The 12,418-nt window shown below is 35.4% G+C and overlaps 2 protein-coding genes across 3 annotated transcripts; one reads left to right on the forward strand and one right to left on the reverse strand.

Annotated features, from left to right (window-relative positions):
• Positions 1–1,121: 1,121 nt before the first annotated feature.
• Positions 1,122–4,506, forward strand: LOC103400948 (MOB kinase activator-like 1A). Of its 2 annotated transcripts, none has more exons than XM_008339648.4 (7): positions 1,122–1,455; positions 1,878–1,926; positions 3,255–3,363; positions 3,497–3,590; positions 3,734–3,867; positions 3,954–4,117; positions 4,229–4,506. In XM_008339648.4, the coding sequence occupies exons 1-7, from the start codon at positions 1,430–1,432 to the stop codon at positions 4,301–4,303; spliced, it is 651 nt and encodes a 216-aa protein (XP_008337870.1). In that variant the 5' UTR covers positions 1,122–1,429; the 3' UTR covers positions 4,304–4,506. The 2 variants fall into 2 exon arrangements, with proteins under 2 accessions (XP_008337870.1, XP_008337869.1); XM_008339647.4 differs by having other exon boundaries at positions 1,251–1,455; positions 1,875–1,926.
• A 236-nt stretch (positions 4,507–4,742) lies between these two features.
• Positions 4,743–8,956, reverse strand: LOC103400947 (O-fucosyltransferase 35). Its single transcript, XM_017323284.3, is given in 10 exon segments — positions 4,743–5,464; positions 5,569–5,934; positions 5,936–6,031; positions 6,272–6,504; positions 6,775–6,907; positions 7,040–7,128; positions 7,219–7,289; positions 7,414–7,486; positions 7,586–7,732; positions 8,165–8,956. Coding segments are annotated over 10 exon segments (1,893 nt in total). The 5' UTR covers positions 8,645–8,956; the 3' UTR covers positions 4,743–5,259.
• Positions 8,957–12,418: the final 3,462 nt, after the last annotated feature.

Here is a 12,418-nt window from a genome sequence, read left to right on the forward strand (position 1 = left end):
GAATTAACTATAAAAACATTATTTTAAAGCACATATACAAAACTAGCTAATAACTTCTCATACATTGCTCAATTTGGGTATATGAATATACCACAGTGATCTACACAACCTCACGAACATTGTGATATTTTTAGAAAAAAATTTCTATGACTCACGCGCCCTCACGCGCCGGGGAGGGCACGGCCTCACGCGCGGCCCACTCGCATCGTCTTCAACCTCCAGACACCGGAACTGTGTCACTGGCGCCAGATTCTGGGCAGACCTGCAACTGCCCATTTCTCACTCGTTTTTGCACCATTTTTCACGTATTTTATACCAAAATGAAGCTCTTAACTATAGAACACAATCATACTAATTTAAAGTTCTAAAAGTCACGGAATCTCACCGGAGAATTCTAAGAAAACCGGCCAAACTTCATCCACACGATCCCGACGTCCAAAACCTTCAAACGAAGCACTCCGAGCTTCCTTGGGACCTCACTAAGCTTCCTACAAGCTTCAAATTCCCAAAAACATCCATAATTACGTGTACATGAACAATGCACAAATCGGGGGTTATGAAAAACTAGGGTTTTCGAAGGTATCCTTACCTGAAATGGGTACCAATCGACTCCTCTGGGCTTCACGAACACAATGGTACTATTTTCTGCCTCGATCAATGAGTTTGAGAGGTCCTTGGTGTTTGTCCGTACAAGAAGAAGGGGAGAGGGAGAGTCCGAGAGATAGAGAGAGAACACGGGAGGGAAGAGAGAGATAAAGTAATGTGGATGTGCGTGTGGTCCAATCTACACACCAATCACAACTAACCAAGGTTTAGTTCTCATTGGCCCCAAAAACTTAGGAAAATAATTTTATTGGTCCACTTCTAAAACCATGTCACATACGACTCATCTCAATGCCCAAGGGCATTCTAGTCTTTTCACACCTTCGATAAAAGTATTTCGGAACGGGCTATGACATTTACATTTTTTAATTCTTTTTTTATTATTCAATGCAGAAGTAAAAAATAAACATGATTTGGAGAAAAAGAAAAAAAATGTACGGACATTATTTCCCGTGTTGTATTAAACATTTCCACATAAATATAAAATTTTAGAGTAAATGAGAGAAATAAGGAGACTGAGCCAGGTTAGCAGGGTGGCAATCAAATGGAAAAGAAAGGAAGACAACCCCTTTCTCTAAGTCTGAGTTGTAAATGACAGACTGGCATACCAAGGTCAAGCAGGAAGAGAGAGAGAGAGAGAGAGAGAGAGAGAGAGAGAGAGAGAGAGAGTGTATATATAGACAGATAAATATGCTGTTCATATATAGTGTGTTTCTGTATATATATTCCTTCTTTCTTTCTTCTAGAATTGTCCCTCTATTATCGCCTTGGATTCTGCAGAGTTAGAGAGAGAAAGAGAGAGGGACGAGACAGAGAGAGAAGAACCATGAGTCTCTTTGGCCTGGGAAGCAGGTTTGTTCCTAATGATCCCAACTTTTTAAATCCAATATATTCAAAACTAATCTGTTTTATTTATTTATTTATTTTACATTCAGGATCATGAATTCTATAGAACAAAACTTTTTTTTTTGTCTCAAGATTTTTCTTGGGTTTTGTGATGATTTTGATATCTCTGTCATATTTGATGCATGCTTTTGCTCCTGTTATATTTTGTTTTGATAGAGGTTTCTGCTATCTGGGCACCAATCAAAATTTTAAATTTATCTGTTTACTCATTGAAATTTGGTTCAGAAAAACAAAAGGGTTTTTTTATTCATGGTGTTTTATTGCCTTTGAGACAATAATAAAAGCTGTTACTTTGTTCTTTGTTCGAATCCGGAACATGTTTTTATGTTTTCGTCCTACCCTGAATTACATCTTTGATAATTCAGCAGAAACCAGAAGACATTCCGGCCGAAAAAGAGCGCTCCATCCGGTAGCAAGGTTGGTTTATTAGTTTAGAGAATTTCATTTTAATCCTTAAAAAGATGAGTTTTAGACTATAACCTTGTGTGAGATAACAATCTAATTTTGGTCTCTAGTACATTTAATCATCTCATTTATTAGTTATATTTTGATGTTTTATTTATCTTTTTATTCCTATTTTAATGTTTTAATTACATTTAAATTTAATTTTTATTTCATTTATCATAATATATTTTAATGTCTACATTTAGGCAACTAATTTTTTTTATAATATATAGTCCGATAACAATTTTTTATGTTCTTCATTTAGGTAAATTAATACATTTGAATATTTCGATATATCCATTGATACAAACATATAAGTACATTAATTCATAAATAGAAATATATACATGCATTTCGGTATGTACATTTTGGTACACACATTTGAGTTTTTTTTTTAGTACAACGATATATTTTACACTAAGGCGAGGTGGATTCGGTTAAGCCACACAATAACTTAATTTAGTATCGAATTTGCTATCTACGATATTCAAACATAATACCTCTCATTTGAATATTGACTTTTATGTACATTAATTCAATATACTATATTCGGTACATACATTTCGGTATTGACATTTGAGTACATTAATTCAATATAATACATTTCGATACATACATTTAGGTTCATTATAATATATTTCAGTACAATCATATGTGTATAAATATTTCGATACAAAAAAGTCAATTTTGTATATTTCGGCGCAGTCATTTTTGTACACTTATGTATTTATATATTTTTGTATCACAAAATTCTTTTAATATTTTCTCATTTATAATTAAAGAACTAAATATGTGCATATTAATAAAATTAAAATTTACTGTGGAGAGATTAAATAAAAATACATAGTAAATAACAAAAATTTAATATAAATTTTGACAAAAGTACACTTCAAGGGATTAAATGGAAACTTTAACGAAAAGCTTCCGGTACTGTTCATTATAACGAAAAACCACATTTTTACATTAAAAAGTCAACCTGGTACTATTTATTTTATCCTTTATTTTGTCTTTATCGTTAAAACTCAAAGTTTTCAAGTTATTTTCATTAGTTTTTCTGGATTAAATTGAATATGTAATCTATCATCAGATTTTTTGTTAAATTTTAATCTTTTGCAAGGACTAATGTTCAAAAACCCCTTATTATTAGTTATTACATCCCTCAGCCAACCCTGATCGTGTTTACTTAGTCCTGTGGTTGGTTTGTTTTTTATTTCTCAATGGTTTTTCATGAATTTTTTTTTTCCTGATGGAAGAAATATATATATATATATACACACACACACACACTTTGATAAATGCAGGGTGCCCAGCTTCAGAAACACATTGATGCTACCTTGGGCAGTGGTAACCTGAGGGAGGCGGTTCGTCTGCCTCCCGGCGAAGATATAAACGAATGGCTGGCAGTAAACAGTAAGAACTTCAAAATGATCATCGTAATTCTTATGGTGTTAATGTGTGCGTGTTTACATATTTACATATCAATACAAAATTCACTGGGAAAATTGTTATTGCAATATATTTTAACTTCTTTCAATTTTTACAGCTGTTGATTTTTTCAACCAAGTGAACCTTCTATATGGAACTCTCACGGAGTTCTGCACGCCGGTCACTTGTCCGACAATGTCTGCAGGGCCAAAGTATAGTTCTTGATCATCCAGTAATTTCTTTTTACAATTTTGTTAACTCTGATCGTTTCTCCCCATTCGACAACAGTTCCTTCGATAAGCATTTTTTTGGGAACTTATTTCCTAAGTGCTAAGTTTGGTTAAGCTCTCCACAGGTATGAGTACAGATGGGCTGATGGAGTTACAATCAAGAAACCAATTGAGGTCTCTGCTCCAAAATATGTCGAGTATCTAATGGACTGGATCGAAGTTCAGCTCGACGAGGAATCCATCTTTCCTCAAAGACTGGGTAAGCAGAAAACTTTTCTGAAGCTAATTAGACCTGAATTTTGATGAAGCTCCCTCCATCAACTTATCTGCTGTTATGTGCTACAGGAGCACCCTTTCCATCCAATTTCCAAGATGTCGTCAAGACCATTTTTAAGCGATTGTTTCGTGTTTACGCGCATATCTACCATTCTCATTTCCAGAAAATTGTGAGCTTGAAGGAAGAAGCTCACCTCAACACTTGCTTCAAGCACTTTGTTCTCTTCACATCGGTAAGCTTTTTGCCTACACATAACGCAGCTCTACCTCCTTTCTTTCGTAAGTTTAAGTTCTTCGCTCCGCTTCTCTTTGTTTGATGTTCATTTTTTCACATTTTGACGCAGGAATTCCGCTTGATCGAAAAAGGGGAGCTTGCGCCTCTTCAGGACCTGGTTGAGTCGATTCTACAGCCTAAGTGATTTCTAGAATTTTGGTCTGATGTTTTTGGATTTTGGTTCTGTTTTTGGGCGCACAGTTTTGTCAGCTTCTACTTGCCCAAGCAATATCTGTGCAATGAGATGCCTTATTTTAGCACCCTCTGTTTCTCCATCCGTCTCCTCTCCTTGTTGAGGACCATTTCCTTAACTTTTGGGAATTTTAAGAAAGCTGTTTCTGGTTGTAATTTTATGTTCCAAGCAATTATCTTACGTCAAATCACAACCGTATAAACTGTTTATTCAAAATTGCCAGTCATGCATCAATTTGGATGATTGGACGTAATTGGCAATATCATTCAAGTTTACTTATAAGTGACTCAGATTCACCCCTTAAATTTCTTGGAATTCTTTAGCCGACGTTCTGTATTAATACATCATATATTTGTATACTACGATTAACAAAAGAACATAATTCCTCAAATTGCAGCTTGTAATTAAATTGATATTCTTTGAATTACATTTTTGTACTATTGAAATCTTGAAGTAGTACATTCAATTCAGTATCAACCCTTTGTATCCCTATCAATTTTGGAACCCCCTACCTCCTCAGTAAAAATGCTATGGACGAAAAAAGAACGAAAAAGTACGTGCAGAATAAAACATCAGTGTAAATCTAATTGCTGTGGTACACCGGCAAGGAGGTTCTCTGTTCATGGTATCAATCTTTACTTTCCAGTAGTCGTTGGGAGAACGCACACGTGACTTCTGTGTTGAACCTCAAATTAGGCTGCAAAGAACATTGTGTCCCAGTTTACACTGCTTGAAGGTTTGTTTTTCCACCCCAATGATGTCAAATGACCTACTGATTTATTTTGCAGTTGGAAATTTAAGATTGCCAATCTCATGCCGATTCGTTTGAATAATGGCAGCACATACCTTGATGTCTTGCACGAAGCTGATCTCATGCGGTGATTTAATGCAAAACCTTTTAGCGGCCTCTACTTTTTCCATCTTGTTTCACGTATACAGCCTGGATATGGATTCGCGTAAAAGCTTTCCTCCGGTTTCGAAAACTCACCAGGCTCTCTCGGATATGGAGCTCCAACTCTGTCTATGTGAAGCTTTTTCACCTTGGAACAGAATTTGTTCCAAGAGATTTTTCCAGTGTCAAACTTATCGAAAAGTTTTACAAAATTCATCCTGCATCCACAATGGAATGGCACTTATTGTACGCTGAAGATGTAACGAAAGAAAAGAAAAATAATCATGCTAAAAGTAGTTGTAAGAAAATAGGTTATGTATTTACCTCTGGATTGATGGTCTTCTTAAAGTTCTCAAAGCGCCTATGACCTTGCACTGCTTTTGCCATGTTTCCGTCATATGTATAAAGAAAAACATCACTCTGTAAGGCAACAGCATAGTCTATACCAGCCAACATGTTCTGATGATTCTTGAATGGACTCAGCTTTTCCTCTTCAGCGAGAGTGGAATGGGAAAATATGTTGGGGAATTCATCCTCAAGATGTTGCATACTTCCGTTCCCATAAGCTTCACCAGCTAACAAGTAAATCCTGGTACTGGATTGAAAACCAAGCCCTCTGAGCAAAAGTGAAGTCTCCCTTGGCGTCAGTGGGCAGCCCCCAAGCAACCTTCTCTCTGTCCCATTAATTTCTGTGGCTGACTTCATATCGCATTCTACATAGTTCTTCGTCCTCTTCTGCAGTCAAACTATGACTGCAGCCTGTAAACGCAAGCATATCCTTCTCATACCTGATGAAGAAATTACAGTTTAATAAGAGGGAGAAAAGTTTACAATAAGTTGCTGAAATCACCCTACTTATCAAAGAAAGCAAACGAAACCTATTTTTACTAATGCAAATTCATTATATATAGGAATACAAATATTTAACATAAATCTCCATTTCATCTCTGAAAGATCACTAACTTCCTGAGCACCAAGAGAGTGAAACGGTCCATCTGATATTAAAGTTTAAACTTATTAACACTTGCCTCAAATGAAGAGCAAGATAAGGGCCTCCATTTTGCCGCATTCTAGAAACCAAGGTTTTTCCAAGTTCTTCTATTGGAGCTGAATTCTTCAATGCCCTGTAATTCACACGGCACCTCAGCCTTTGGATGGAACTTGGGAGGTCATTATTGGCAATCCGAGAATCCGTATGAGTGAAATAGATTACTTTGTGCTGCTTCAACAGTGGGAGAACCTCTGACTTATAATAACTAGCCTGTAAAAATGAATGCTAATCATTTGACAGTAATTAGTCTAAAAATGGTAAACATGAGATATGTTGGCGTTGCACTTAAAGAGTAGCCACTCTTGTGCATTGAATGGCAATTTAATAACCAAAAATCTAGATCTTTTTAGAATATAACACTGCATCCCTAATGATTGCTTATCCTATGTTCCTCTACCAAAGATGAAGGCTTATCCTATGTTCCTCCACCAAAGATGAAGTAATAAACATTACTCATAAGATATATAAGTTGATACTGACCTTTGACCAAGATATTAGTGCCTTGTTGAATGGCTCAATTCCAGCATAGGCTGAGGGTAATGTTTCAACTATGTGGATATCATCCGTTAGAGTCTCAATGAAGTGTTGCCAATCAAACAGATCTTTAAAACCACTGCAAGTAGATATGAAAATGAAGTATTAGTTTGGAGAATATCACTGGGAAAATTGAATGTGTATCATCTGGAGCATGAAGAGGGCTGAATAACTATACGGGACATTCACAATTATATGGAAACAAACAAACCTCTCATCAGCCCAGTAGGAAGTGTGATCAAGTGAAGGTAGGACAAGCATTGCCTTCATAATCTTAGCAACAGCAACCATATCACAAATCTGCACTCTAAAATTTCCATGCATCAGACTAGAGTAATATATAATAGATTATTAAATTGTAGAAACAATCAAAGTAGACAATAGCCAGACCCCAAATCTCATCTGATTCAAGCCGCCATTGGCATTTATAAGAATGTAACCATTGGTCTTCACGTCCAGCTCTGCCAAAAGATGGAAGTAGGACATGAGATAATGAGAACCTCAAGTTCACAAAATCTAAACAAACATAGGCAGGAAGACAGCGAGAGAGAAGAGTAAAGTCATATAGTTGAATGTGTTGCATACTTTTGTGAATTTTTGACAACTCAATGCACTGACTGTAATTCTCACTGTTTGGTCGGAACCAGATACCTGTGTACTGAACCAGGAGTCAGTTTCACAAATGAATAATCGAAAAGGCCTACAGAGAAAAGAAAGAGAACATCTAAGAGTCCATGCATGAGATTTTAAGACTTACTTCAGCGCTTATCTCTTCAACAACCACACGGTTCACACCAGACGCCATCATTATAGTTTGTTCAACATGACCTCCTCCATCCTGATATCCATATTCATGAGAGCTTTGATCCATCCGTTTTAAAATATTCATGGAGTCAGAACCATCCTAAGTTTAGAAGAACCCATATTAGGACAATTTGAAAAGGTACAGCCGAACATGAAATCCAAGAGCAATCAGATAAACAAAGAATCCAACAAAGTACAAATGCACATACAATGAAAAAAATTTCGCGTATCGGTATTAAGCAGAAAACTACAAGTAACATTTACTGACAAAAACAATCTCATCAAACATAACATATATAATCTCGAAAGCATTCACTCACTCATTCATTCAAACACACACACACATAAAAACATACATATAAACATAGTAACAGACTGGATAAAAAAAAACATACTAACAGAAAACCATTCTTCTTTAATTCGAGCATATTCTAACTAATCTAAGCTAAGGGGAGCGGATTCGAACTGCTCTAGCCAACATAGCTACGAACGACATACAAGCATATATTATACAACATTATATTTTGCCAACCTTATTGGACGTAGCAGTTTCAATAACAGATCCAAACCAACCAGTTGCACAAATCTTCAGAATCCCAAGAAACAAACAAACCCCACAAAAAGCAAAGAACATCCAATGGCCAAGTTTCCTCTTCTCCCTCAACCGCGAGTCCACCACTGCAGATCCAATTGGCCTTCTCAGAAACCCCCACGCTACTCTCTGGCTCACATGGTTGTGGGTCTGCTTCCTTTCCAAAACCGAGTCAAACCCATCACCCGGAACCGAGTTCCCGCCGATTTCAGATCTGGGCGAGTTCAGCTGGAGATCAATCTCGTACTCGCCGGCGCCGCCGAACACGCCATTGCCGCCGTTGGTGCCGCTGCCACTTCCGTTGTTGCTGTGTGAGCTGCCGGTGTTGGCGACGGCGGCGCTGGCGTTGGGGTTGCGCTTGAACGAGTGAGCTCGCCGTGTCATTGCACCGGAGAATCTCGGGCTGTTGCGAGACGCCATCGCTGGCGTTGTGGATATGGCGGTGGTGACCCATGTCCTGAAACTCTGTAAAAACTATAGAACGCCGCGTTTGAAGTGATCAGTGTGGTGTTTATTGCTACAGTTGGTGATTGGATTGGGTTGCGATCGCCATTAAATGCTGTCCAGAGAGCAGCGAGCAGCAGCAGCCAGCCTTTCAATGAAAGTCCTGAAATCCGGGCCTGGTGGGATGAGTGATGAGAGAATCGAAAACGGGTTCGGGGTGGAATTTGGATTTGTTTAGTAAGGCAGTAGCCAATGACGATGGTGACACTAATTGCGATTGGAATATTTGGATCCAACATTCACCACGATTCCTTTTTTTTTTCCTTTTTCTAGAGGGAAAAAGGATAAAAATGATTCCATGGAAATATAATCATGTCAATTTATCTGTCAATTTTTCAAGGGATACTTGTAGCCGTTTTTTATTGAAAGATTTTGGATGAGGTCCTGATCTTTAATATTCTTTGACTAAAATCTGAATGATATTTAAAGTTTGATCAAAGTTCCTTGACTTTGTACCTCTCATTATATTACAATTAATATTTATATTTTTATAATTTTGACATTAATTGTTTGATATTTTATGAGATGAGTAAATTGTAACAATAACCCCTCAATTTTAATCAAATTTGAGCAATGGTCTTTTAACTAAAAATCTATTACTATTGGCCCCTCAACTTATCAAAATGTCTAGCTATAATCTTTTTCATCAATTTCGTCAAAATTTTGTCAAAATAAGTTATGTTGGAATAACCATTTATATAATTAGGGTCTCTCAACTCATCAAAGTGTGTAATTATGGTCATTTTCGTCAACTACGTCAAAAACTTTGTCAAAACGAGTTATGTTGGAATGACCATTGCTATAATTAGGTTAAAGTTAATGGACTATTTCTCTAGTTGAATTAAAGTTGAGGGACCAATGGTAATGAATTTTTAGTTGAAGGACCATAGTTGCACGTTTTGATGAGTTGAAGGACCAATGATAATGAATTTTTAGTTGAGGGACCATTGCTCCAATTAAGTTAAGTTAAGGAACCGTAGCTACAATTTACTTTTTATGAGATTTATAATCCTATAAATTTAAAATCCCTCATTATAATACTATTAGAAACTGTTACAATAAAAAAAATTCAAACATTTTGATTGAATAAATAGATAAAAACTACGTAAAAATAAGAAATAATAAATGGCAAAAGAATGTATCCATAGTGTTAAAAAAATTTGGTACATTTTACAAAAACAAATTGGTACATTTCACATATAACAAAGTGGTACATTAATAAAGAAGAATGGGTACATTATAAATAAAGTAGGATACAGATAAAAGATTAAAAAATTATGAGTACAAATGAATTTTAAAAAAATATAGGTGCTAAAAGAAATTAATACATGGGTACAAAATAAAACTAAAAAGAAAATACTACAAATTTTAAAAAAATGTTGCAAATAAAAAGTGGGTACAAACTAAAAATATAAATATATGATACAAAGTTTAGGCATAAAACATAAATATACCATATTTAATTTTTCTATCATTGATTAAATATACAATGTCACGTGACGATATACACATGGGTACAAACACAAATAAAACTTTAAAAAATATGGGCACAAAAAGAAACTAATATATGGGTACAAATTAAAAATGAAAAAAAAAATTGGTACAAACTAAAAATAAAAATATATGATAAAAAATTTAGCCATAAATATAAATATACTAATTGTAACATTTTTAACACTAAAGGGATATATTTAAAAATAAAAATATTTTATTATTCAAATAATTAATGATGTTATTAATATCCAAGGACTTTGATCAAAAATTGAAAATGAATAGGATTTTAATCAATGGAGTAGTAAAAAGAAGGATGTGAACCTAATTTCTCCATTTTTTTATTTTTACGTGTCATATCGAATGAATTGAAAATGATCAATGGTAAAAAATTAACAAGAGTGCGTGAGAAGTATAAATGAGTGTGTGAACATTTGCTTGTCGAGTGCGTCCTTGGCTCTTGCTCGTCTCTAGTAATTGATCGAGTTTCTTCGTCCCTCTTCCGCTTTTTGATTAGCGCAAGTCTCTCAAATCCCCTTTTTACGAAAATTCCGGGGTTTATGTGTTTTTCGGAACCTAAAGCAGTCGCTCGTCAAACTAAAAACAGAGGAGTTCCCTCACTACGAAGGGTGCCCCGTTGATGGATGAGTTCCTAAACTAAGTAAAGTTTCTCGTTGTTGGGTTCCAAATCTCACACGTATATGAGTCAATCTCCTATCATTGCCAATCGAGGCATATAGATCCGTAAATGGATTTGTATGTATAGCCACTTCAATTGTGCTCGTCGTTTCTCGAAAGTATCTTATTTTTTGGAACATGGTCAACCAGACATTATTATGTTCACAACTCTTCATCCACCGATGATGAAAATGCTCCAATTTTCCGCTCTTAGAGGAACGAAGGTACTGGACCAAATCAAGTCTTTTCAAGTACGGTGAACACTAAACATTTCACAACACTTATATATATATGGAATAAATCCGTAACACCACTTTTTTACATAACGTGTTATTATGAAATGAGCACTGTAAAAACGTGTCAATAATTATGCTGAGATGGATTCATGTTGTTATATTCTTTTTTCGCCCCGGGGGGGGTCAGTTGTACTGTATCGTCTGTAATCACAATGGTCCAAATGAGATGACAAGAAAAGTCTAGATCTTTTAGAACGCGTCTTCTTTTATATATTTATTATTTAGTGTTGTTATTTTGAACATATTTTGTATATTCACTTATGTTCACTAGTGTGGATATGTGACCAATTGTAAAGTAAAGAGAATTGAAAGGGATATTAGTATTATGTTATACATCCGGGGGGGTCAATTGTCAATTTCCTATTAGACTTTACTCTTGTTCTCTAATGATACAAATTTGTAACATACGCTTCTTTTATGAGCGTTTTTACTGAAAATATTTTTTTTATGGGTAAATAAGAATTCTAATTCCAGTGCTTTTATAACTTTGAAACACTCTAGTCTATTGTGTTAAACTATTATCACTAACTCAAAAGTGTATGAAATATTTAGTTCTACCCATCTTTCCAATCTAAAAAGAGTTTCTCTGTTCGAATTTCTCTATCTCCATCTATTAAACAAGTATAGTGCTATTTACACATCTATTTTTACATCCTACATACTTTCTTAACTTTTGTCCATTAATCTTCTTAAATTCATTCAATCATACGGCCGAAAATTAAAAGGAGTGTGCGAGAAGTAAAAATGAGTGTGTGAATAGTAATACTCTAAACAAATTCTGGTAGGTGTGAATCCGTGTATAAATTAATGTCATAAGAGCAGTTTCACCCCTAAAAAAATGCACCAGCACTCAGCCCATGTAATCCACTCAGTGAACAGTGATATACCCCAATGAACAGTAACAGGCCAAATGCATCTCTAGAGGTAGTTCGGTATGGGATACCGAACCAAAACCTTAGTCCCGATTCCCAAACCGAAATTTTCGATATTCCCAATTTCAAGATCGATCCCAAACCAAAATTTCGGAAATCCTAATTTTCGGGAATTCCGAAATAGTTTTGGTATTTCGGGACAATCGGGAATCCCAAAATATTTTTGGTCTTTTGGTGATTCTGTATTCCCGATTCCCATAGCTGTTATATTTTCATTGAAATCATCAGGTACATACTTCAAACATTACTATGCTTCTTGTTTTCCTTCGTTTCGTGATTGTTCTTCCATTACT

This window comes from Malus domestica, chromosome 15 (genome assembly GCF_042453785.1).
Source record: "Malus domestica chromosome 15, GDT2T_hap1".
In the NCBI taxonomy this organism is placed as follows: domain Eukaryota; kingdom Viridiplantae; phylum Streptophyta; class Magnoliopsida; order Rosales; family Rosaceae; genus Malus; species Malus domestica.

Coding starts and splice junctions, on each gene's coding strand:
- LOC103400948 (XM_008339647.4), top strand. CDS start 1,430: ATGAGTCTCTTTGGCCTGGGAAGCAG. Junction 1,927..3,254: donor GCGCTCCATCCGGTAGCAAG/GTTGGTTTATTA, acceptor TGATAAATGCAG/GGTGCCCAGCTTCAGAAACA. Junction 3,591..3,733: donor ACAATGTCTGCAGGGCCAAA/GTATAGTTCTTG, acceptor AGCTCTCCACAG/GTATGAGTACAGATGGGCTG.